The sequence below is a fragment of the Podarcis bocagei genome, assembly GCF_964188305.1.
Source record: "Podarcis bocagei genome assembly, chromosome: 4".
In the NCBI taxonomy this organism is placed as follows: domain Eukaryota; kingdom Metazoa; phylum Chordata; class Lepidosauria; order Squamata; family Lacertidae; genus Podarcis; species Podarcis bocagei.
The window spans coordinates 55,756,862-55,783,938 of record NC_138128.1 but is presented as its reverse complement, the minus strand read 5'-3'; the positions used below and the strand labels follow the sequence as shown (position 1 = coordinate 55,783,938).

Sequence of the window (27,077 nt, the reverse complement as noted above, 5' to 3'; positions counted from 1 at the left end):
TATAAAGAAATTAGTGTGGAAAGAATGTAATGAACTGTCATGTGATGATAACTGCTTGTGTAAGCAAAGCCTTACAAATGGATGCTTGCGGAACCAATCAGTACCTTTTATCTCATGGTTTTCCCATTTTGCAACCAAAATTTTAAATAACATTGCAGTTGGATTGTGACAGTTTCAAGTCATTTTGCACTTAAAGCACTTTTCTCCTCGCTTGCACCAGCTTTGTAGTTTCTAAGTTAGATACGGTGCAGCTGAGATGATTGTTGACAACTCTACCCTGAAGTGAACAGCAGCACTGGTTGCTTACGTTGTGTTCTCTCTGCATTTTTTGTGTGAGTCGTCATCTGACTGTTCAACTCTGAATACTTAGGTGGGGGCCCTTCAGGCAATTCAGCTAGGTCTGGATGGAATGCATGTAAACTTGACAACTCACAGACTAATTCAAAAGCATGTGTAAGTTGGCATTTCCAAAGCCGGGATAAGGTATTGGATGAAATCTATTTTTAGAAATACGTAACAAAATGGTTTGTAAATACTGTCAGCATTTCCCATTTATAAAGCACACAGGTTCATCAAGTTTCTACGTTATTATTTATTTCTTTTTTTCCATTTAAAATATAGCACTGAAGTTCTTAACACATATAAATATCCCTACAATTTATTACCATGCTACCCAGGCATCATTACTTAAAGTGCCTAATATTGAAAACATTTCCTCCTCCCACCGCCGCCGAGTGCCTTTAAAAAAGTTTCACTTGCTGATATTGACCCTACTTCCCCTACCACAGAGTGGTGTGCAAACATTTCTTTTACAAGATATTTTTCAGACGCATCCTCTGAGCAATATACAGAAAATAGATTAAATGTTTTTTCTTCTTCCTTATGCCCCACATCGCCCCCACCTGAGTGTTTACAGTGTCCCAAGCTGCTATGTTTATTAAAAACCAATTGGTGCAAAGCTCCTGAAATGCATGCAAGTTAAATTTCACTTAACACACACTTTAACTTAAACAGTCCGAGGACTTTAATTTTTTCCCTGTGGCTATGGTTCAGTCACGTTTTCAGGTCTATTTGTTTCTTTGGCAAGACTGGCGGCTACTTCTTCCTTAGATCCAGGTTGATTCACTTCTACTTTGATTTGCTCCTTGGCATTCTCATCACTTGCCTCCTTGGGAAGGTTTGCCATCGTAGGATCAACATCCATTTTCCCCTGTGACAGTTGATTATTCTCAGGCAAAGGTGGCTGATGCCCGTCCCCTTCAACGGGCTCTGGGACATCATCTGCTTTCTGTTCTAGTCTTTCCAATATATTCTGAACTTTTCTTACACCATCTCTCCTGACCTGCCGGACGTCCGCACGGCCTTCAGGGTCCACAGAGTCCAAAGCTAGCAGCAATTTGGTCAAATCTTCTTCTATAATTAGGTATTTTTTGTCATTCTGCTTGCCTTGAAAGGAATCGACAGCCTGCTCCAGGGCCTGCACTCTGTGCAGAATGGCTTCAACTTTCAAGACTCCGGGATGCTTCTGAAGCTCTTCTGCAGTCTTCTGTGGTTCAGGCTCTTGTGGGATAGGTTTTTCTTCGACAGGTGCAGCTTTAGGGGGGCAAGGAACTTTTTTATCCACATTTTCTGCTGCGGGAGCAGGTTTTTGTGAAGTTGGCTTAGCATCTGTATCTGTATGACTAACTTGAATGGGGATGAATGCAGCAGGGATTTCCGTTCCAGAGGAGCCAGTCTTCTTTTCAAATTTGGTATCAGGTGGTAGAGTTGGTGGCGATGCTTGTGTTGGCACTTGTGTTGCCACTTGGGGCTGCGAGGCCTGAAGAATGAGAACAACATTTGGTGGTAAACGGGAATCAAGAAAACAAGTAATGGGATTTCAGCTTCAAATACAATGACAGCACTGAGTTCAGCATTTCCAGATGTATGACATTTAAATGTTCAGTCATAGGTTGTATGTCTCTCTCTCTCTATATATATATATATGAGTCTACACTCAACCTGCACCAGTTTTTAAAATACTAACAAATCCCCCCAAAATAGACCAGAGCCCGAGAAGAGACTTCTATGGATACAAAAGTTATGAAAAAAAGTAACAGAACATGAATAGACAGGAACAGGGGAGAAAATTGTGGATTTTTGTTTTGTTTTTTAAGGTGTGATGGACAAATGTATGTATGTATGTATGTATGTATGTATGTATGGGAGAATCTAATAGTGAGGAACAAAATATGAAGGTGACTCGGAAACTACAACTAATCCAGAATGCGGCAGCTAGACTGGTGACTGGGGGCGGCTGCCGAGACCATATAACACTGGTCTTGAAAGACCTACATTGGCTCCCAGTACGTTTCCGAGCACAATTCAAAGTGTTGGTGCTGACCTTTAAAGCCCTAAACGGCCTCGGTCCAGTATACCTGAAGGAGCGTCTCCACCCCCATCATTCTGCCCGGACGCTGAGGTCCAGCGCCGAGGGCCTTCTGGCGGTTCCCTCATTGCGAGAAGCAAAGCTACAGGGAACCAGGCAGAGGGCCTTCTCGGTAGTGGCGCCCGCCCTGTGGAACGCCCTTCCAGCAGATGTCAAAGCGATAAACAACTACCTGACATTCAGAAGACATCTTAAGGCAGCCCTGTTCAGGGAAGTTTTTAACGTGTGATATTTTACTGTATTTCTGTTTTCTATGGAAGCCGCCCAGAGTGGCTGGGGAGGCCCAGCCAGATGGGCGGGGTATAAATAATAAATTATTATTATTATTATTATTATTATTATTATTATTATTATTATTATTATTATTATTCAAAGCAGTATTTTGAAACCCCCCACTTGAATTCAAGCTGTGGCTGTAACCACAAATTAAGAAGTGGCAGTGCATTCTATACGTGCTCCCAGTTCTTCCTTTCCAGCCTTAATCTAACCCTTCACTTTATAATTAGGTCTTTTTGAAATTAGAGACTGCTTCTTTTGCCACACAATGACACAAAAAGGTATCAGATTCAAAAAGTGCCAAGTTCTACCAATGGTTGGAAAAAGAAGGATCAGGAGCACGCTTAATGGTTTGGAACTACAGCGTAACCTGTCCAGTGCCTGATGTCAAATAGTGTCTGGTGGTGGGGATGGTTTGCGCCAAACAGGCCCATGACCCGGAGGCTCCTCAGCACTGCCCTACAGCAGGCATAGCCAAACTTGGCCCTCCAGATGTTTTGGGACTACAACTCCCAACATCCCTGACCACTGGTCCTGTTAGCTAGGGATGATGGGAGTTGTAGTCCCAAAACATCTGGAGGGCCAAGTTTGCCTATGCATGCCCTACAGGGTAAAAAGTTCAAAGGCTAGTTAACTGAATTGTAGATAAAACCAATGAACACTCAGTAAAATGTCGTTAACAGTAAGACTCTAGGAGCTTCCTTCAACTGAGGGGAAATGGTTGCACAATACGGTGTATACTATAATTTATGGACCCCTTCTCTCACAACTAACAGGATCTGGATAAGGAAACTATGTTAAACAGACAAAAGTTAAGATTATGGTTATAGCAGAGCCCAGATAGTTTCATTTTTTTAAAAAAAGGGAGCTATAATTTTTCATCTGCTACAAATACATTAGCTGATTAGTTGTGTCAATGAATGGATATTGGCTTTTAGATTACCTTGCAAATTTCTAGCATGAGTAATGCAATCCAAATATAATCAGCAGAATAAATAGTAATGGAAATCAAAGAGGGACGAGTATAAGCTCACCACACCTACCTGAGGTCTGACTGACTGTATTCTTATGGAAGTCGGAGACTGGATTCTGCCTGGTGAACTTTCACGACTGGCTGAACCTCTCTGTGACACCCTGATTGGTGACTGAGCCCGTTGTGGCCTCTGATCCAGATCATCAACCTGAATTTTGCCATAAACCGGTTGGTGAGGTTGGTAATCACTTTGCTGAGCTGGATAATGTGTCTTCTGTGTTTGATGGTGGACTTGTAATGGTTGCCTTGGAAAATTCCCCTCATGAATAACAGGGATAGGAATATATCCACGAGGGAGCTGGTGGCTTCCTGAACTGGGCCTGCCTGGTGACTGAGGGGAAAGGGTTGGTGACTCAGAAGGTGCAGGTGATGGTGACTGCTGGAGAAAAAACAAACCAAAATTGTTATTCATATTATACTACCATATTAGCCATAAGTTTGTTTTCCAAAAAAAGAGGTTACTGGATCTATGATATTGCAGTGGTAGTAGTTATATGGCATAGAGACTAGGCAGTTTTATACATTAGACTAGGCACTCCACAATGCCTGGAACAACAGGTTGAAGTGTGCTTGGCAGCATATTTTAATCTGAAGAAAGCTCCCTCTGGACTTTTTCCCTTGCCCCAGTCTGGATGCTGGAGAAATGTGAAAACTAAATTAATTTCTTCCTTTAAATTGTTCTGTTAATTATAAATGGAAATTAATTTAAGAAAATTGAAATCTTGGAGCTGTAAAACTCATGAGTCACAGTTAGCAAAACAAATGTGAGATTGATTTAACAAGCAGCAATCCGACTCAGCAGACTCCACTGCTTTAAGGAAAAGAGTGAAATTCTGTTGGTTTGAAGCATGCGCCAAACAGAGTGGCTGAGGGGGCCTATCAAGAGTGGTCACATATACAAAGCTACACGGCTCTGGATATACTGCACAAGCCTAAACCAGCACCTCTAATTTATGGTTATGTTATTGTGGTCAACTAAACGCAAAACAAAACAAAACATTATGTATGCGTATCATATTAGATACAATAAAATATCAGAAGGATTTAAACCTGAAGTATTTCAAGTGGCTTTGTCCACTCTTACTTGTGCAAAAAACTGAGGGCAGCATAAAATTAAAAAAGGGGTCCTTTGCCTGTGCTGTATTTTGCTGGCTGGGTGAAGGTGCCTTCAATGTATCGCTGGCTTGTGCTGCAGCCAGAGTCAGATGCAGTGTTGGCATAGCATTGTCTATACCTTTCGAACAGTGTGTTGCATTATGACTCCCTCCTGCATTTTACCAGTAGAATATCGACAACAAAACACCACTTTTCGGCTTTAAATTTAGTCAAACGTAACGAAAAGGAGATTAAAGCTTTGTAGTGATGGGCGGCTGTGCAGACAAATCCCAATTTGTTATTTCTTTATAGTTTTAAATAGAAATCATGTGTAAACATTCACAACTGAAAATCCCTTATAGTCTTATTTCAGGTTTATGTTTTCCTTTCCTGCAGGAGAAGCTTTAAACTTAACGCAACAGATACAGTCTCACCTTTACTCTCACAGATTTGCACTGCTTGGTCCAACTTAGTGAATGCAAGCCTGCCTATAGCTTCACTTTATGGAGCTCAAAGTGGTTCAGAGTTTACATACCAAGCAATTTAATTATATGTGAAATTCAGCTTGCAAATAATCTTCCTTTTCAATAGTATCTAGTTCTCTCTGGAAACAAGTAATCAAATGAATAGGTATTGCAATGAAATGCATCTCCTTCTAAACTGATCAGTATGCAAGAAAATAATGATGCCTTGAATGTTTATATGTGTGAAATTTCTTTTATATACATGATGCCGGGGGGGGGGGGGACAAGATCTGTTGACTACCACAGCATATATGTGAAGTACACATACAAAATTAGTAATATTTGGGAGTAAAGGAAGAAAAGCCAATTAAGTGTCAGCTATAACTCAACTCCACACTATAATTGAAATCCTAAACCGTGCAAATATTCTAATGCAAAACATACCACAGCAATTCTGTCAACTTACCTCGGATCTATGTGAGAGGGGTACTTGGACTGGTGCAGCTGTTGTTGTCTGTCCACAAGGTTTATCTGTTTGGGCAGCTTCTGCAAATCCCCTGGCTGGGGACTGTGAACGGACGAAGTTTCTTCTTAGAGGTGACGGGGCCCGCGCTGTGGGAGGAATGGTTTCTGCCTTGGCTCGCATGCTAGGCTGATAGCCAGGATAGTGCTGCTGTCTGTTCTCTGCACCTTCATGTATGACTGGAATGGGGATGTAACCAGCACGAAGCTTTGGGTATCCCATGTTTCCGTCTCTGACTTGGGACTGGTTTGGACTATTTTGAGATGGACCATTTGCTGATGATTGGTTTTCCTAGGCAAACAAACAGATCACACGGTACAGATTTAGGAGCTGGGATTTATACAGTTCAGAACAAGCTGTTAATAAGCAGTGTTGATCTACACACCAGAACGTTTCTTGTATGCCCACGGGAACTCCTTTGCTTAGTTGCATTCTAACTTGAAAAGGCATCTATAACTGCTAATACAATTATAAGAACTCCAGGGAATCAAGTTGGTACTAAGACAAAATATAGTTCAGTCTCTCGAAAAGCTATCCTGATAGTTCAGGGTAGGTATTTTCAAACATGCATTGCAATTAATACAGGTACTATCAACAGCATGTTGTAAAGTTTTTTTGTTTGTTTGTTAACTATGTTTTTATTCTATTGCCTTGTTTATTAAGTTGCCTTTAGTTTATTAAGACATTACATTAACTACTGAAATATCTTAATGCAGGTTTTTTGGGGGTGGGGAGGGTGGGAGAGATATTTTAAAAGAAATCAGATTCACAGCCTAATCCTGTACCTTCCAGTGGCTGATACAGAGCATGGAAAGTGTTGTGCTGGGAAACTACCACAACATGCTGCATGAGACATGCGGTGGAGACCTTGACAGATTCACCCCATGTACCTTTTTGCTAGCTGGTGAAAGGCAGCAGTAGTATTAGAACCTGTGGGTCCATAGTACAGGCTGCAGTTCAGTGACAAGGCATGTGCTTTGCATGCAACAGGTTCCAGATTCAATCCTTGGCATCTCTGGGAAGAGCTGGGAAATACTCTTACAAGAAACAAGGGAAAGCTGCTACCAGTCAGGTCACAGAGAGTACTGAGTTAGATGGACCAATAATTTGATTTAGCATAAACGTTCCTGGAATAAATGCCAGGGTTCTCCCTGATCTCTCTGCCATATTCCCACCATCTCTTTTGAACACAGGATGTGCACAGCATTAGCAACTCTTCCCTATTCTGAAACAGCAGTTCTTGCACTTACTCCTGATTAAACACAAGAGACCAGAGCATGCTGGCATAATATGAAGGGGTCAACAACGCCACTCTGCAGGGTGAGGGTTCAGATTCTCTTGGGCAAGTGAGACAAGAAAAGCCAAACATTCCTTTCCAGTTTCAAGCTAGGGAGGCTCAGAAGCACAGCGCAACTACTAGGAAGACCTGTCACACCCAGCACCAAAACATGTCTCATCTCAGCCTTTCCCTCTGGCTCTGGAAAGGAAGCCTAGAGACTGCTGCAGCAGCAAAATGGTACACCACTCAGCTCCAAGTTCAGAGCTTATGAAGGCTACAGGAATCATCTCTGCATTTACTCTGTGCTTTGGAAGGGGGTAATCTCTGCCTCCTCTTTTCCAGCTCTGAACTTGGAGAGAGGGGGGCAGGAGATTGCCCCAGATTTCATGCAGAGGCACAATGCAAGGTCAGGGATAAGGAGAGGGCCAAGGTCTTGGCAACCATCATTTTAGGCTTGGAAACTAAGGCCAGCCAAAACTGTAGATCCCTTGGAACAGGTTTCCTGCTCTGTCAGGGCTGGAGTCTCTAAGTCCAATCCCATGATCCACACAGCATGGGTAGCAGCATGTACAGAACAGAAGAGGTTGGGTTACCATTTATTAGGCCAACTTCTATAGTGATTTTCATGAATGCAAGATTCAGTTACATAAACACTCTTCAGGCATTTCACAAAGGGTTTTGTAGAAGGGAACATAAGCTTTGGTTTCAAAGCAATTGGCCCTAGACAAGAAGGCAATTGTCCACATTGGCTGATGTGCTGTGATTTCATGGACTGTTCACAAATGTTCTGTTGGCAAAAACTCAGCCAGCGGAGCAGAGCAGGGCAGCATAATTCACAGTGGCTTCCTAATGCACATGTCACTGAGGGGGAGGGGGAGGCGTCAGGGACTTCAGCGCAGTGTGGGCACAGCAGCAATTCTGATGCTACTGCAACTGTGCCCACACCATGCTAACCTGCCCACCACCTCTCAGTTATTGGCAGCGACCTCCACACTGGGAAGCCAGGTGAGCAATTCCACCCCTCTAGCCACTACTGCTTAGGAGTGAATCAGACCACACCTGGCATACTGTGTCCAGTTCTGGGCACCCCAATTTTAGGAGGATACTGGCAAGCTGTGCAAGATGATAAAAGGGTCTGGAAACCAAACCTTGTGAGGATACTTTAGTTGAGATTCTTGCATTGCAGGGGGTTGGACTAGAGAACCCTCAGGGTCACTTCCAACATCTTTCTAGGATTCCCAGGAACTGTGCGCTGAGATAGAAGCCAGAAACAAGGGTTCTAGAAATACTAAACAGCGTGAAGCTAAGTCAGAAGGAGGCTGGAAAGCAGGCCCTGATCAGATGACCCCTGTGGATGCTATTACAGCTGCTTTCCAGGTTTTCTTAAAGTGAAAATGCTTAGGATTTGCAAATGCTTGGAGTGTGCGCACACACATGTGTAGGTATTAATTTGCAAATATTTGTTTCAATAAATTGAAGCCAGAGTTGTAACAATCATTTGTACTTAAGGGTCAGTTTTTAATTCTTGTAAACTGAGGGGCAAGCTTGCATCATATGCTTAATGTTCTGGACATCTGAAAAACGCAGTTTCATTTAAACCCTGTAAAGGTTTCTGTGTCATCCCTGGTAAGTGTCCTCATCGTGTATTTACAAATAATAGCTGACAACACCATTCCTTCTCCACAACAAAATTGGTAGCAGCACAGAAATATTCAAAATGCGTAAATTAACAGGGAACAATGCAGAGACGTTGCCGGTATTGTTCTTTTCATTGTTATTTAAAGAATGTTATTGATGGTGGATACAGATGGATATACTGAATATCAAGCAGGGGTTTATCAGCCGCAATAATGTGAGAGTGAAAGTGTGGGGGAAAGGCGAAAGGAAGTACATGTGGGAAGATCAAACAAAAAACCATTCAGAGAGAATGGAAGATAAAAGCTTGGAGTATGCTTGTAATGCGATACTAAGACACTACACAGGATGGAAATGGAACTTTGTACAAGAAATCCCCCCCGGACCACTAATGAAGCTCTTCCTGCAGTGGTCTTTCTATTTTGGGCTCACATTCTAGATGAATCTCCAAGTGTGAGATCAGATAACAAGTACTGCTGTTGCTCACAGGGTAGATATCATTAAATAAGGGACAAACGACACGTGTCTCGCAGGGTCTCCCCACTACCCACTCCAGGTTCTTATACCAGAAATATACTGGAAGGAAAGCAACCAGATGGCAAGTAGCTGTGAAGATAACATGGAGGAAGGTTCACAGCCCTTCAGTTATATATTTGTGCTTTAAATTGCATTTTTACTTCATTTTACGCATAACTGGAGCAGGCCTGAATGTATAGAGAGAAGTCTACCACAAGCACACAGAGTCTGAGCCTATCTGAAGGCTTTTAGAAAACGAGATTGATAAACTTCAGATATTAATTCCAGAAAATGAGAATAAATTAGGAAAAGAGACATATGAGTGGATAGTTACTACTCACAAAAATTATCCCTCTTCCTGCTCACACAGACCTATATATCAGTGCATTGAAAGTTTGACAAGTGGAAGGGTCAGCTCTCTTTCAGCCAATAAGACTTTCTGTGTTTATCATATCTGGAAGCAATTCTTATTTGCCATCAGTTATCAGGCAAGAGCTATTCACCTATTTGACCTTCAAGGGCTAATTGTTTTGCAATAAAAAAAGAAAAATTGTGTTACCAAAGTATTTATAATACTGAAATATTTTACGATACAGTGGTACCTTGGGTTACAGATGCTTCAGGTTACAGACTCCGCTAACCCAGAAACAGTACCTCGGGTTAAGAACTTTGCTTCAGGATGAGAACAGAAATCGTGCTCCAGTGGCACGGCAGTAGCAGCAGCAGGAGGCCCCATTAGCTGAAGTGGTGCTTCAGGTTAAGAACAGTTTCAGGTTAATAACGGACTTCCAGAAGGAATTAAGTTCTTAACCCGAGGTACCACTGTATTTAATCTTACAATGTAGGTGTTCCACACTCTTCCCTATATATGCGGAGAATGAGGTTGAGAAACAATGACTTTCCCCAATCTCCTTCAGCAAACCTGAATAATTCAGGTTGCAATCCTGTATCGCAGGGTTTCTCAAACTTATGAGGTCCATGATCCCTTGATGAGTTTATAAAGTTGTCATCAACCCCAACCTGAATTCATAGGAATGTATCTGAAACAATGTAAATAAATATCAATATATAATCCACATTAATTAACCGTCATTCACCACTACTAGGAATCATAAGATGTAAAAATAAGCATGTTATTAAATACAGAGGTTCCTCAGTGCCAAGAGAAATGCACTCTGTACATACCCATGCCCTTTATTTCTGAAGCTCATAGTTCCTAATGAAACTTCTTGCACTATACCTCATGAACTTCCTTTTTCGGCCCTGGTCCTTTTCAGCCCCCTTTTGGTGTCAGCTCCATGGGACTTGTTTTTAAGTTTACATGTGTAGGATTGCACTATTAGCCCTCATCCCCCGCCCCCGATTCAAACTCATCATTGTCCTCAATAGATTTAATTTTAAGACTAGTTAATTTAACCAGTATGAATTATTTATTTAAAAATATCCTCACTTTTCACTACTTTGGGACTACCATAAATTGTCTAAATCATCAAACTTTTTTTTAAAAAATCCAGAAACAAAGTAGTTCTTCTTTAGTTCCAGTGAATCCTTTAAAATTCTCTCTCCTGCGTTACCACTGGAACAAGTCAATGCCAACTGCTTTTGGAGACCCACATATGTATACTGTCAATCTTAGAAAAACCTGAATATGTAACACAACTGGACTGACAAGCAAGAAGGACGGAAGTTAAAGGTTGTACTACATTTCTGCCTGGAGTTGCAGTTTTATTGTGCAATTAAATATGGAGCAGCATAAACTTATACACTAGTTAATATATTAATTCTTGCAGCTGCTCAGACTCGCAGGAGCACTGCATAGAGAATCTGAGATTCAAACTTAGTGCCATGTTTCTGTATTTCACTCAACTCCTAAAAAAAAACCAACTATATTAATATATAAGTATTTTTATTATGTAATACCAAAAATAGTTATTTATATACCATTTCTTTCTCAACATATCTCAAAATATCAGTAATTTTGATGGAATGCTTTGATTTGGGTCCTTATCCTGTTCCCTTTCCCTTTCTGAAATCAAATAGGTTAAGCTTTGTCATGTATAATATCCAATATTCTTTAGAACCCGTCATTTCATTTTCTTTGCTGTTTTAACTCTTACTATATAATTTAATTATAACTGCATTTTTTGTGGTTTGCATTTACTATACCGTCCACATGTTCATTTCTGAAACAAAAGGTAGTACAGAGAAATAGAAGCAATATGCAGTTATTTCTCCATAGCTTTTGCTATGATCGTCTAATAGGCTTGGAAAAGTTTTCTTAAGATCTCAGAGAGGTGTACAAACTAGGAAAATTACAATGTTCTATATTCTTATTTGCTTATTGGTCTTGTATTTTATTATTATTGTGTTAAGTTGTGGGTGAACATATCAGACGACACAGCGATTCTTCAAACAGCACTTGTTTATTCACAGGCCAGAACAGAACTGAACTGAAGGGTTCAGTCAGCCTGCTTATATAGAGCTCCGGTACAACGTTACTGTAACAACTTTCTAAAACTATCCAATCATTGAACGTCACTTTCGATCACTTATTTGCATAACTATCTACAGTATCTCCCTGCTGGCCCAGGGTGAGAACTTCAGTACATATTGTTTCTACATTGAATTGAATTTTGTTTTTGTTTCTTACCGATGCTGCTAGTCTAAGTGAGCAAAAGAGCAGAAAACTAATGTTTATTTCATAAAATCTATATACTGCTTGATTATAGAAAACCCTCAAAGCAGTTTAATATTTACAACAAAGTTGACATGAACATGAAATATGCCTAGTTCCAGAGAAGCACAGTTAGTAAAGTGGAGGGAATGCAAGTTGTTCTGCAAAGGAGAGACCCTCGTTCCTTGCAAGTGGAAGGGGTCTGAGAGTCACACTGCAATTCAGAGAGAAGAGTTCTTTCACTTGGAGAGAAACTTCCTAATTCTGAGCTGCTTGTAGCAGCCTTTAGGCCAAATCTGGCCTTAGAAATCAATTAGAATAAAGAAAGACAAGTGATTGAGTGTTAAAAGTCAATTAGAGTAAAGAAATACAAGTGATTGAGTGTTAAAAAGTTTTAAAATTGTGCTAGCCAGAAAGGATTTGTTTGAAATCTTTAATCATTTCTAAAAATGCACCTTCATTCTGCTGTCCATGTTGAGGGAGGAGGAATTAAAATATATTTTGGGATTTTCTGGTGCAAGTCTCAGTCTACTGAAACGTTCTTGTGGGGAAGAGAAGGAAGAAGGGATATTTTACCTTGGGCTTATCACAAAACTGGATTTTTCTGTTCTTTCAGTGCCAGGCAAAGATCTTTTTATTTTCCCTGGACTTTCAGGCACAACTGTAGCCTCCAGTGATTGTTTTCTTCTGGGTTTTCAGTTCTTGATACCATTTATGTACTGTATATTTATAATTACTGCATCTGTTTTACTTGTATTCTAATTATTATGCAAATCTCCCTGGGATTTTTTTACCTAAGAGTAAGATAAAATTATCTTAAATAAATCAAATGCAAAAATATCAAAAGGGTCTAAAACTAGATCTGCTAAAACCAAGTGATCTAGAATGAATACGAATGGCCCAAGCATCTTATCTCTGCTTTGCTTCACCAGTGCAGTGACAGGAGCAAGATTCTTAAATTACTAGGCACATGAGTGAGGAATGCAGACACACCTTAAACAATTCCCTAAGTACTGAGGTTAAGTACCAGCTACACTTACAATACATCAAGAAGCATTATATGATATCCAATCAACGGCTTTACACAAATCACTCTGTAGGGCATTACATGACCGGGCATGCTTTGACCAGAAAGACAACTGCTACAGCAACATAAAAGAAGATATAAACCCAGTTCAAGGCTTTGCCTCCAACCCATGGAGGAACAGGGCTGTGCATGCGTGCCCTGCCTCCATTGCACCCGCCCGCTTCATCCCCAACCTTCACATTTTTGAGCAGAACTCAGTTTCATTCACTTAGAATACACAACGAGAATGGAAGCCTTGACCACATAAGGTTTCCATTCCCATGCATAATTCTAAGCATGTTTGGCTGAACCAGTGAAGACTTCCCCTTCCAACCTTCCTGCTTCAAGAATGAAGAAGAAGAATGAAGGCCAGGGATGGAGCCAACAGGTCAGGGACACTGAAGGTGGGGTCACTGCGTACAGCCTGCTTCTCCCTCCATAAGTGTTTTAAAAGTGTGCATAGGCTACACAGTAAGGTTTGGGAAATGGTAGGCCTGCAGGCTCAACCGAGCCCCTCCTCCTTGTTCGGAGGTGCGGGACAGAGGCGAAGGGGTGTGCGAAGATAATTATGTTCCTTGTATATTTTTCTTCCTCTCTTGACTTTCAAAACCACTGTGGGCTTTATTAGCCTTGCACTCTTCTGTCTGTCTCCCATTTGTTTTTCCTGAACTGAAAGAAGGTGGGAAAAGAAAAATGGTAAAAAAACAGAACAGAACACATGGAAGATATACCTCTCGCTTTCTCTCAGGCCCTTTTGATAGCTACCCGCAAACACACACATACCACTTTTGCTTTTCCAAGCTGGCAGGGAGAGGGGCCGTATACAAAAGCAAGAAGGAGACAGAAGAGTGCATTTCAAGGAGGTCTCTACACCACCTTCTCTTGTGTGTGTGACTCTTACCCACTGCCCTTCCTTGCTATTACACATAAGGAGAAGGAAGGGTCAGAGGTCATTGTTACCAGCAGGCCACTTGTGGAAGGAGCTTGCTCCCACTCAGCAGAGAGGCCTGCTGGAAATATTAATTATAAACCAGGGAAGAGACAGCCAAATCGTGCTAGAAGATTTACTAGAGGGGAATTACAAGAACTGTTTTGTCTAAAGGATATGGCTACTACTGAGAGGTTACCAAAAGGATAAATGAAGGAGGAGCAGTCAGCACAAAATTTTGCAACTGGGAAAGAAAAATGCTCTGTTGCTACATCCTTCATACGACTTCCCAGGAAGAAGGCACAGTCAGAAAGCATCTCAGCCATACTCACTTCCACACCATACACTGAAAGCACATGGAACATTGGGAAACTATAGTTCATTAAGGTCGCTGGGACTACAGTTCCCAAGATCCTTAAGAGGAAGCAGTGTGCTTTAAAAACATAGTGTGGATGTGACCTAAGCCAGACCCTTCAACAACAACAACAACAAAATAGGTAAAGACAACAATCTTTACACACCTGCAGTTTGTTCAGGTTAGAGAATGCCTTTATTTTCTTAAGAGGATTTGGCAAGCATTTCTCCACAGCAGAGTGGAAGTTAGTTCCACTGGTGAAACAAATCTTGCTCAGTTTTCATGCATTCCTTATGTAGGCTAATGCTCCTATGATCTAGCTGTATCTTGAAATTTACAAGGAAGAAGAACCCTCTTCAGCCTAGACAGACAGACTAAAAGTAACATTGACAGGTACAGTATAGGTAACACCCATATTTGTCCCAAGCATGAAGCTGGTATATAAACAGAAATGGGGACAAGTGTGGCATGCTTTAAGGCTCAAAAGGCACAGCCTCAAGGGAGCAAACAGTCAAATAATGATTTGGAAGATGTGCCATTTGTTTCCTAGGAATGTTCACCAAGACAAGCTGGGAGCCACTTCCTTGCTCATTCAAATATGCATACATGTGTATGTGCGTGCATACACGCAAACACACACACCTGTCAGTTTAAGAAGACCATGTTTGTGGCTTAGAAATAAAATTTTAAAATGCTTCCCATAGGCATCTGGTTGGCCACTATGTGAACTGGAAGCTGGACGAGATGGCCTTTGGTCAGATCCCTCAGTAAAAAATTTTTATTTTACTTGGTCGGCTCTACTGGGTCAGTAATTTTGACCCAAAAGAAAAATGGCTCAACAAAATCTCCTTCCTATCTTGTTTCAGACTTAAACACTCAAGATGGCAAGTGAGGAGGTTATATATTTCAAAATTAGTCATGAAGCAATCTAGAATGAAGTAGCATCCATCTGCCCATCTTATTATGTACATACAGTTTGTCTGTCTAACTTTGGCCCTAACAGCAGCCATGTTTGGAAGATCTGAGGCCACTTTACTGGCATGTGAAATTACTCCTAGCTCTGCTATTTTAAAGCATGAAATCACAATGCCAATCAAGGTTACCAGTTGCAAACAACATAATTTGAATGTGTGCAACATACTGGCAAATTCCAAAAACTATATTAGGCCATAGTCATATCTATGGCTTATAGTAATGCCTACTCTGTTGACAAATTAACAGCACACCTTTAAATCAACACATTTAAATAATAATAATCAAGCTTAGGGAGAAAACCCTTATTTTTACTTTAGCTGGCATATTTACCAACTTTCCTCTCCTATGAAACATTATTTCCCAGTCAGTGCTTCAAATGATGCAATCATTTTTGCTACTTATAAAAAAATGTATAAATATTTATTCTAACCTGGCAAGAAGAAAAATACTTTTAACTACAACCTGTTTATCTAACATGAAACCAATCATATGCTATATAAGCAAATTCCATTAAAATCAGTGGGATATAATAAGATTTCATACTACTACTGCATTAGTACAGTAGTAGTATTCCTAACACTGCAAATGCTACTTTTATTTATAGCTCACGTACAGCAACATTTCCCATTATTGCAAGAGAGTAAAAAGCATCTTATAACTACTGAAGCATTTTTAAAATAAAAATTTCACTCGACGTTTCCTAACATTTTGGTCTATACCGGTAACTGAAACACTGTTTTTAGAGAAATAGCAAAACCACTTTAAAAACCACCAACTATTTCTGTTCACAAGCCTTTATTTTTTCAGTGCGAAAATATCCAAGTTGGCCTAGTACACTGCCAGTCTAATTAAAGTGCTAGTCTAATTAAACTGATATGGCTATGCACTTTGAATATCATCCACGATCTAGCATCTTGGCTTCTTAAATCATACTATGGGAATTAAGTTTCTCCTTCCTGTTTTCCAATTGTGTACCCCTGCAAAAGCAAGGGGACCTTTCCATTTGTAGTATTAAATGCATATAGCACACTCAAAGAGGGCTGAGAATCTCAACACACGAAAGATTTATTCACACATTTCATAAAGCTATGGAAAGGCTGCTCAAATGGCCATCCTACTACGGCAGTGCATGGCTGCACGAAGCTTTTGGAACCTGTGGTCTATGAGTTTATGAGGTGGATCACCCCATTATTATGAAGAGTCTCCATGCCAGCACTAACTGCTGACAGGAATGTGCCGTGCTGCCATGGAGATTCTTCACATGCTAGGGTCAACCCAGGTGGTTAGCTGTTCCTACACATTACAGACGCCACCTGGGGCGGCGGCTGTGCAGCAACATTTTCAGCTTTTACATAGCAGCAGTTCATTGGCCCCCAGTGAATGATACTTCAGTAGGCGAGAAATGCTGTACACCATGTCTCCACTTGTTACACAGTTTAATTTGACATAAGTATGTTTAATCCCCATCATGGAAAGAGGAATATTTTGTTTCCTTTTCAAGCAATGTATTTTGAGTTCTCAGCTGCAACCCATTAACAGTGAATGATTACGATAGTAATCAATCTGAAATTCACAAAATAAAAAAGAGGCATTAGACATTCACCAAAATTGCGCCTAGGGCATGGCCATCCAGGGTTTTACAGTTTTGGGGTGGAACCTGACTATTCTGAATCAGTGTACCCAATTCCTGCATGACATACTGCAGGATGAGAGAAATCTTATTGGCTGCACAAAGACCTAAACCACTTTCTTTTGGAAGGTACCAATTACCCAAAAGGTGCAAAGTACCAAATCTTTTGGGTACAAAATTCCTAGGTGGACATGGCTTTTTTTTGTTTCCAGCTTCAAACTAACCTGTATTTAGCGTCATGCGATATGTCTGAATGAGAAAATCCATAGATTACTTTTCTTCTACGTGCTAAAATATTGGCTTGTATTGAGGAACTTCAAATTCCATCATTACGTATACTGTATTTAGTTCAAACATATGCAGTCTGTCTCCATGTTAAATAGTTTGTTTCAACAGGCTGTGCCTCACCGACTGATTCATGCACGGTGAATCAAAATTGTAGGGTATTTTCTAATGAAGCAGTGCCCTGAAATTGGATCCAAATGTAGTCCAAGACATTCTGCTGCCTTGGCTGGGGGTGGGGGGAGAGAACAGTTGTACATCACTCTTCTCAACTTGTATGCCCTTATGTATAAGATACTTCCAGTCAATTATAAGATTTTTTTTTGGGGGGGGGAATGAAGAATATAATTTTTTATGTCCATAATAAATCAGGATTGATTTAGCTTGTACAGATTATGTGTACTTCTCATTTTTATTTACCCTTCTATTTACAATGCATTTGTAGAAATGGAGAAATTTTTGAAGAAAAATACAGTAGTGGAAATATATCTGCTGCTCATCACTGCTTTCAGACCACTAGAAGGCTGAAATTTGACGCATACATAGTACTCGTCTCTTCCTAGAAGAAAGGAAAACTGTACCCTAGCATAATCAAGATCATTTCAGGCCATTTAGAAAGCTGGAATTTGGTGTGTACGATATAGCCAATTACTAGGAAAAATTATATAGGCAAAATTTTTATATCTTTCCATCAAAACAGGATATAATCAACAATTAGGCCAGGATACAAGCACAGAGCAAGCTGCTGGCCTATGATTTGGGAGAGGAGGTCCTTTCAACAAGAACTGGAATTGTGCATCTATGAATGCAAAATATAAACTTCAAATACTAGTACGAGATCATCTTAAAAAGTGACAAGGCAGATTTTTGGAGTTAGGACTAGTTTCCTTTAAAAAAAATAACCATGTAGGGTTAAGGAAATTGTACCACATATATATTCAGTATTCATTTATAAGGAGTGTGTCTACTAAAACCATTCCTCTGTGCCATGAGGAATTCTAACTCTCCTCCCTAACTTGTATATTTAAACATATTTGTAAACCACGCAAAGAAATTAGTTATATGGATGGTATACAAATGTAATAAATGAATACATTGAAAACTTACCTGAAGCTGAATATAAGTTAACTAAGGAAGGTTTTCTTCACTCTAGTGTCATTTGGTTATGTATATAGACCTCCCCTCACCCGGGGCATTTACAAAGTGGAGTTATCAGCTGTAGCCCTATCTGGAGAGGTTCGACCTGACCACAAGAATCCATGCCCTGGTCCACGATTGAGTACTTTTAACTCGCTCTATATGGAGCTGCTTTTAAAGATTGCTGCTGCTAAAATCCTGACGGGTGCTTGACAGTGAGCTTTCGGGCCCAATTTAAGGTGCTGGTTTTAATCATTAATATCCTAGACAGTTTGGGTCCAAGCTATTTGAGGGATGAGATGCACACATATTGTCCTTCCTTCCTTGCCTGCCACCTAAATTGGTGAGGTTGTCATGTACAATAGGACTTTTTGTGGTGGTCCCATGTGCAGAGCTCATCTGAGGCCCGGGGCAGGAGTCCTCAGTTGGCTAGGAGGCCCAGGGCATTTCTAACACAACAGCATAAGTCTGGCAGGTTCCTAGCAGGAGCCCTGCGCTGGCTTAGCCCTCCAAGGCCCAGGGCAGTTGCCCCCTCCTCACATGCGCCTGGTTCCATGTCTCTGGAACTTCATACATGTTGACATTTGGAAGTCCAGCACACTCCACTCTTTTTGAAAAGCTGTGAAGACCTCTGTTTCTTGTGACTTTTAGTTAGGCAACGTTATTCAGCTATGGGCACCTTTTTCAAATTTTTTAATGAACTAATTATATAATTGTTATTTGAATTGTTCTTCAAAGAGAGCTATTTTACTCTGGTTTAGCCTTCAAGGATATAATATTTTTAATCAAAAAGGCTGTTATAAATGTTTGCTTAAAAAATCCCAATTAATTTAAAAGAAACTACAGTAATTGTAAAATGGTTTGAGTGTTAGTTTTCACTTTAGTGTGGCTGTTAGTTTTAAGCCCTCACATCACTGGCACTGCACAACTTTTTAATAGTAAAGCTGGAAGCTGCTTCCAGAACATCAAGAACTCTCTCTGACAGCTGAAGCAATGAAGTTTTCAGGACAAAAGCCAAGTACATTGTTCAGTAGAGATCACTCAAATCTATTTGACTGGCACTTTGGAGCTTTGCTCTGCCATGCACAACAAGATCCCCAAAACTAAGCAAGTTGTACTTCTGACTATTGTGAATATGACTTCTCCAAGAGATATGACACATTCCAATGTATGCCAATCACTGCTTTACTCTCTAAAACAAGCATATGGAAAAAAACCCCTGCAAGTGAATAGGAGGAAAACCCAGCAATTGTTTCCACTATGGTATTAACTTTCTAGTTCAGACAAGTCATTTGGTCATTGCATAACCAATGGAACAAAAACATTGGTTTTTTACATAATCTTACACATCTCAGGATGAATACGACAGAACCTCAGAGGGGAAAGTTTTGGTTTTTCTAAAGTGCATCCTTCTGCGGGTGTCAGGACATGTCTCTGTCTATCGATACTGCCAGATTTGGGAATCTTTCCATGATCAAGCCTTTTTAAAATAAATAATAAAAATAAAGGAAAAGAAAAGGGGGAGAGAGAGAAAAATGGAAATCCCCTATACAAGGGATTTTAAAAGAACTGCTATTCAGTAATTGAGGCGCACACCCCGGCGAAGAATATCAAAAGTTTTAACAGGCCGAGTTAGCCAACTTTAAATAAACACTGCGAGGAGCGAGGTATCAAATGATTTAACGCACAAAAAAAGGACTGCAGTGCGTCAGAGACAAAAGCCAACTCCTGGCCTCACTGCATTGCCATCTACTGGGGGGGGGGGAGAGAGAGGACAGGCTTTTCCTGGCACTGCCCCCACCCGCATTGCATTGCTCACGGAGCCTCGGGGAAGCGCGCCGCCGCTGTCCTTCAAGCGGTACCATCCGGAGTTGCAGCTGAGCAAGGCTCCCCGGCGCCCTTCACTTGCCTGCGGCTCCCCGGCCGGTCTCACCCCCCTCCCGCCCCACCAACTCCCAATTCCACCGCCAAGAAAGAGCCGAGGGCCCCGAACAACATTCTTCCTGAGTCACCACAGCAGAACGAGACACACAGTCACGCACACAACGCAGGCCGCCCTGCGCCACGTTCCGTGGAGAGGAAGGACTCCCCCCCGCAATAAACGCCCCAGTCTGAGAACAAGAAGCGCCCCCTCTCCCGGTGCCTGAGAGAGGCGTCCCACTCCCACCCCCACTACACAGAAGCCACCTATACGCCAACCAGGACGCTTCTGCCAAGTCCCAAGGAGTGTCCCCCACCCTCTCCAAGAAAAAAACTCGAGGCGCCAAAGGTCTCGCGCGCAACCCCCTTCTCCACGCGTGCGCCCTTCGCCCCTCAGGTTTAACTCCGATAAAGTCCAGAGGGAGCCCCCTGCCCTGAATGGAGGAGGTGCGCCTCTCCCCCGTCCCCCCCCCCGCCAAACTCTTCCCAAGTTCCCGTGCGCAAAAAGAAGAGAAAGAGAACCGGGCGGCACCTTGGGCAGCGGGTCCCCTCTGAGTCTCGGGTCGTTCCAAGTGGTGGTGCGGCTGTTGTGATCCACGAAGAAAGGCCAGCCGGTCTGCGGGTCCACCTTCACCTCCCAGCCCGGAGGCAGGGGCTCCCGCTCGCCCGCGCCGGCCTCCAGGTGGACCATGGCGGGGGGCTGAGCGGCCGCGCTCATGCTGCTGCTGCTGCGCGCCGGACGGAGAGCGAGCGCGAAAGAGACGGGAAGCGCCGGAGAGCGAGCGAGGAGCAGCGCAGGCGCCCGCTGGGCCACGCGCTGGAGAGTCAAGCGAGGCGGCCCCGGCCGGCTGGGCACCTTTATCGCTCGATGGCGAGGAGGGAGGGGACACCGAAGGGGGTGGAAGTGTCTGGAAATAGCCGCTCCGAGCCAAACAGGAGGAGGAGGAGGAGGAGAGACGCAGGGCAGCTGCCCCGCTGGAAACTTCTGGGCGCCTCTCGCGCCTTCGGGTAGCCGGGCCAAGAGCTCCTCCTGGAGTCGCTCTCCCTCGCTGCTGCTGCTGCTGCTGTCATTGCGCTATTCCTCGCCAAGGCGAGCGGCCGGCTTCGCTCCGCCTGCTGGGCGGCGGTTTCGGGCGACGCTCGCTTGAGCATGCTGATTCATTTAATTGGGCTCCTTCCGAGGTTGGAAGCAGGTCGTCCAACGCATTGCGCGCGCGCCCCTCGTAGGGTTGAACTCCCCAGTTGCTTCAGTGATCCGGAGTAACTAACCACGCGTTTGTTCCTGAACAGGCACGGAAAGGCTGCCCCCTTGCTGTGCTTTATGAACACATCCTGAAAGGTATGGCAGGGTGGCCAAAAGATCCTAACGCGCAACAAGTGCGTTCCCAATTTTATGCTGCAATGCCAAACACAAAGGTGTCCGCTTCAAGCGCCAGACCTTTCAGTTCTTACTCTGTGGCGCTTTCAAGGCGCACATTTATTTACAGCCGTTGTCTCTCGATCATCCTTGGGGCAGCCTGGGAGGTAGGTCGCTGAGCACGGGTCTTACCCAGCAAGGCAATGTTTATGTTCCTGCATTGCGAAAAGTTCATAAATCCATGTCACGCAGCACACTCCATACTGCCTGGCCCAGATTTTGGGCAAGGAGCCATGATGGCTCTGACTCAGGAAAACAGCTGCAGCTCTTTAGTGAAGACCATGCCTTTCCTGTCTGCTTTAGTGAGAAAGCACGCTTGATTCCATCTCTAGAACAAACAAGCTACTTTCCCTCCCACACCCCAAGACTAGCTAGCAATATGAGAATGCTGACATCATAAATCCAATTAACTAATGGTAGTGGTTTCCCATTAGAACCACAGGATGTTGGTTTCCAGGCAACCTTGGCCCTACATTCTAGACCAGGGATAAATAGAACAATTAGTTTCCATAACATTTTACATAATCACACATAGTGACAATGAACTTCAGAAAGTACAATAAATACCTCAGATTGTTTACCTGGCCAAATACATTGAAGAGATGTAAAAACCCTGCAGTCTGGCTGTACAACAAAGGAATTTGGGATGTGGAGAAAGATCACATCTGAAAGTGAAAAATAATGATGAGCTTCACAACTTGGCATGGTCAGCTGCAAACTCAAGAGAACAAATAAATGTTGACTAGCTGTATAGCAGAGGTGGGGAATGTTTTTCAGCCCAAGAACTCGAGAGCCTCATTCAGCCTAGTTAAGACTAGCATTGGACTCAGAAACAAACTGGCAAGCAGTGCAGCTGGAGGAATAGAGGTTATATGTTTGGCATACTTTACAGTGCTTTACAGCAACCCCATGAGAAACATGCTACAGTAATCTAATATGGGTGCAATTAAGGCATGATCACTAATCATTCAAGCTAACGGTACTTTTTCTAAAACAAGCATAACGTTTTAATACATAGTGAAGCCAAGTAGTTGAAAAATGGGTTAGGGAAAATGAAGCAGGGAGCTGGGCAAGATGCTGGCCAAAGCTAGGAGAAAAAGGGATTGTTGGTCTGTAAGGAAAGGAGGAAAATAGGGCCACTTGCTTTAGAAAGTAAAGTGGAGGTTGTCAGAGGAAGAAGGCTGAGGTAGTGATTTTGTAGAGCTTCGGAAACTGTTTAGGGCAAGAATTAACAATTGGAAGGCTTAGGCGTGGCCAGAGAATGACCCGAGAGTACTTTTTCTGCAAAGGAGCAGCAGTTGGTGGCACTGGGTCGCAAGGAAGGGGGAATCTAAGATTTTGAGATGTCACAGCCAAGAAAAAAAGAAGAGAAAAAAGGGACCTGGACAGGCTTGAAACCAGAAGAAAGGTGAAGAGAAAAGAAGAGAAAGTAAGGCTTCTGCTAATTGAGGAGGGCTTAATACCTACCTGTCCTTATCATGTGATGCTGGGAATGAGAAATTGGGCTTAAAAATTAAATACAAAGACTACTACTCCAGTCTGATTGGGGTGTTATAAGCAGTGCTTTTTTCTGGGGGTACTCGTGTACGCAGTACCAGCAGCTTCCCCCCCGCCCAGTGCTAAAAGTGTGGCACTGTAACAACTTCATGGTGAGTACTGTACTGACACACTTTTTCTTAAAAAGAAGCAGCGTCACTGATTATAAGTGTTCCAGTACTGTACTGTTGGCCAGGAGGATTTTTTCCTGAATGTCTGATAAAAGGCTTTTCAAAATGTATCTTCATTCTGCCAGTCAGGGTTTGTTTGTTTGGGTAGTGGGAGGTTTTTATTTACCAGTATTAGTTGCTTTTTCTGGCAGGTGCCTCGGGGCACTGAAACCTCTTGATTAGGTATTGTAGGGAAATGGGGAAGTGAAGGAGTGACATTTTAGGTGATCATACCCTGGCTTAACACCTCCAGAATGAGTTTTATGTGGTTTTGTTTACATTTATATTTGCAAATGAGAGGATGGCAAAGATATACAGTGAAAGGAGGCAGAAGTTTATGCAATGGATTTCTTGCACCTCAGCTTGCTGCACTATTGCCATAGTTATACATGATAGTATTGAAAATTTAGTGGCTGATACACATTCCTAAGTAGATAACTCCTCACAAGAGGTTATGTGGCTATCACTAATCAAAATTGTATTGTTTCTACCAGAGCTTTCCAAACTTTTCATGTTGGTGACACACTTTTAGACATGCATCATTTTGAGACATGGTAATTCAGTTTTATATGCCTGTTGTCTTTGTCCATGGAGTTTTCTTGGCAGGGATACTGGAGTGGCTTGCCGGTTCCTCCTGCAGGTGGGATCACGTTTGGTCAAAACTCTCCACTATGACCTGTTCGTTTTGGGTGGCCCTGCACAGCATAGCTCATAGCTTCTCTCAGTTATTCAAGCCCCTTTGTCACGGCAAGGCAGTGATCCATGAAGGGGCTCCAATACTTTGGCCACCTCATGAGAAGAGAAGACTCCCTGGAAAAGACCCTGATGTTGGGAAAGATGGAGGGCACAAGGAGAAGGGGACGAGAGAGGACAAGATGGTTGGATAGTGTTCTCGAAGCTACCAGCATGAGTTTGACCAAACTGCGGGAGGCAGTGGAAGACAGGAGTGCCTGGCATGCTCTGGTCCATGGGGTCACAAAGAGTCGGACACGACTAAACAACTAAACAACAACAATTCAGTTTTACTAGCAAACCAGAGGTTAAACCAGGCATAGGCAAACTCCAGCCCTCCAGATGTTTGGGACTACAATTCCCATCATCCCTGACCACTGGTCCTGTTAGCTAGGGATGATTGGAATTGTAGTCCCAAACATCTGGAGGGCCGGAGTTTGCCTATGCCTGGGTTAAACTTAACCCCTTTCCAACCAAAAAAAGGAGCATGGGGAGCGTTCGCATGACACACCTACACACTCCAGCCGACATACTAACGTGTCGCGACACAGTTTGGAAAGCTCTGGTTTATACATTCTTCTGCTGGCAGGTTTGAAAGTCTCCTAATGGTTGTATGGGATTTTTAGTTTATTTCTTATGGTATAATGATGTTGTCAGGGATAATCCTGGTCTTAAGAATTGGTGGAACTTGAGCCAGACTCCTACTGAACCTTTCAAAAAGAATAAGAGTAATTTGGTGTTATGTAGGAGACCTTGTGGCTGAAACAAAAAATATTTGTAGTCTTTTCATGAAATGTTTTTGTTACAGTCCATCTTTTTAAATTATTGAAGCGTGCAGCCACATGCCAGTCTTTTATTTAGAAGCCTACAAGTCATTCCTCTACAAGTTTTGTTTTACAGAGAGGGATGCAATCCTTTACCCGAGTTCCTCCAGCTGAGATGCTTTAGGATTTGGCAGTTTTGCTATGCCAGTGGGGTGCAAGATATACTACTGTAACAAAGCATTATTCACTACATGTGCTATATCCAAACTTGAGCTAAACTGGAGACTACAGTATAATAAATAACTCCATGGTCATCATATGTGCTGCATTGTATGTAAATTGTGTCTGTGTTTGTATTGGGCAATTTGTAAATAACAGAGATACTATGTGTATTTTTTAAAAAAAAATCTCTGCAGCATTTGGTGAAATTCTAAGGGCTCTCCCTCCTTTGCAGTTCTACTGAGAATTTTAATTTTAAAAATGCATGTATGAACTCAGCCATGGAAGTGGTGTTATTAAGCACATAATGGACCAGAGAAAATTGAGCATTCGGCTGTGAATTCCATCTCCATTGATTTTTTTAGTGCTTAATGTGCTGTTACTACAGCTGTCTTTTGATGTAAACAAGGCAATATAGTGTGGCAGTCTCTCTCTCTCTCTCTCTCTCCCCTCCATCATACTGTCAGTGCTTGTTTCTCTCTCTCTCAACCTTAATCATCAAAAGAACTGACTATATTTCCAGCTTTTTTTTTCTTTTTAGATGCAAGGTGTACAGACAAGGAAAAGGAAGAGAGGGAACAAGAAAATGCAAAAATACATCTGGTATAGTCACTTTGCACAGCAAGTAGAGCAGGTTTACATTAGCCAGTTACTTGGTCACTTGCCATGAGTAAAAATTACCTTTGTGAGGTCAGGCAGCAGAACCTTAAAAAAGCTGGCTCATTTTAGCTACACATTACTGATGTAGGTACGGGTATGTATGGAGAGGCTGGCTAGTAACAATTCAAACACAATGAAGAGGCAGAGGCAATGAGGTTATTTGATTAAATATTGTCACAAACCTTTATTAAATATATACATAAATTTGTAATTAAAGTTGTGGGTTATAAAAGGGGGGGCATTCCCTACTGTTTCCTTATCTGAGGAATGTGACCTGGCTGTCTATGCTGTGTGTGAGTGCATGTTTTTGTGTCTGTGTTTCCTTCAAGTGCTGTGCCTATTAGCTGACCTCGTGAAGGATGATTATTTTTTATAGGAACAAAATACGGTTTGAGAAGTGGGAAAGCAGAACACGCCTACAAGCAACAGGAGAAGCGTGTTAATTTTCAGTAAAGCTGCACAAGAAATGCACATTTGTTTTGGCAAAAATTGTTATGGTAAAGGTCCTTAGAATCCTAACCACTATCCAATTTTGAATTTGGCCCAAACTCAGTTTGCTAAAAAAAAGTCATAGAATTTCAGCAGTGGTGCTAAAAACTGGACAGGTGTCTGCTTAGGTCATTCTGCAGGGGAATCATGTTCCACTAGTTTAACTAAACAAGACAGAGGATTATAATTCTTCTGTTATCATGTTTAACTGTTTGTAGAGAAACCTGAGTCTCTTTTATCAAACAAAACAAGTGTTTGCAAGATCCAGGAGTTTCCTCCCCCCCCCTTCTTTGTTAGCATGAAGGCAGCAACTTTTCTTGTCTATTAATAAACTTTACTGACTGTTTTTTGGCAGATCACATGTTGGTTAACTCCGTGGGACTGTGTCCAAAGAGTGTCTTGATTTATACTGTGATTAAGTAGGAACACCAGCATAGATCCAAGGTTTATGTTTGCATTTTAGGTGGTTTGGAACTGAAGTATTGTCAGGATGACATTTCTTTAAGCTGGCAAGAACACTGTGTTTATTTATGTTCCAGTAACTATCTTCGTGCAAAGGTCCTAGATAGTTCCTGATTAAGTTGTACTGCGAATCAAAGAGCTAGTTTAATGATGGGGGTAGGGAGGGAAAGGTGCTGAAATAACAGACGCTTCTAATACTTTTTGGGAGTGGGGAGGATGAAGAGATTAAATAAGAAAACATCCATCATTTTATCTTTGAATGTTCATAATTCCTTTGTTATGACCTAATGGATTAAAAGAAACCAAATGATGGCAAAGAGTTTGCCTGAGATTTTCATCAGCAAGGAATAAAAAATTGTTTTTAAGTTGCCAGAAAAGTAAACATTCCACATTTGTCACATGTCAACGTACA

At 42.0% G+C, this 27,077-nt stretch overlaps 1 protein-coding gene across 3 annotated transcripts; it reads right to left on the bottom strand.

The window, feature by feature from the left end:
• Positions 1–572: 572 nt before the first annotated feature.
• Positions 573–21,281, bottom strand: BAG3 (BAG cochaperone 3). Of its 3 annotated transcripts, none has more exons than XM_081192344.1 (4): positions 20,749–21,281; positions 5,763–6,110; positions 3,748–4,113; positions 573–1,819 (listed from the first exon to the last, which is right to left on the bottom strand). In XM_081192344.1, exons 1-4 carry the CDS (start codon positions 20,932–20,934, stop codon positions 1,043–1,045), a joined length of 1,677 nt encoding a protein of 558 aa, XP_081048470.1. In that variant the 5' UTR covers positions 20,935–21,281; the 3' UTR covers positions 573–1,042. The 3 variants fall into 3 exon arrangements, with proteins under 3 accessions (XP_081048470.1, XP_081048469.1, XP_081048471.1); XM_081192343.1 differs by having other exon boundaries at positions 3,748–4,116; positions 20,749–21,279; XM_081192345.1 differs by having other exon boundaries at positions 573–1,803; positions 3,744–4,116; positions 20,749–21,278.
• Positions 21,282–27,077: the final 5,796 nt, after the last annotated feature.

What these genes read in the sequence shown, in the direction of transcription:
- BAG3 (XM_081192343.1), bottom strand. Translation starts at nt 20,934, where the DNA reads ATGAGCGCGGCCGCTCAGCCCCCCGCCATGGTCCACCTGGAGGCCGGC. An exon ending in CCCTCTCACATAGATCCGAG is followed by an intron (nt 4,117 to 5,762) that starts GTAAGTTGACAG and finishes TTTTTTCTCCAG; the next exon opens with CAGTCACCATCACCTGCACC. An exon ending in TACAGTCAGTCAGACCTCAG is followed by an intron (nt 1,820 to 3,747) that starts GTAGGTGTGGTG and finishes CTCATTCTTCAG; the next exon opens with GCCTCGCAGCCCCAAGTGGC.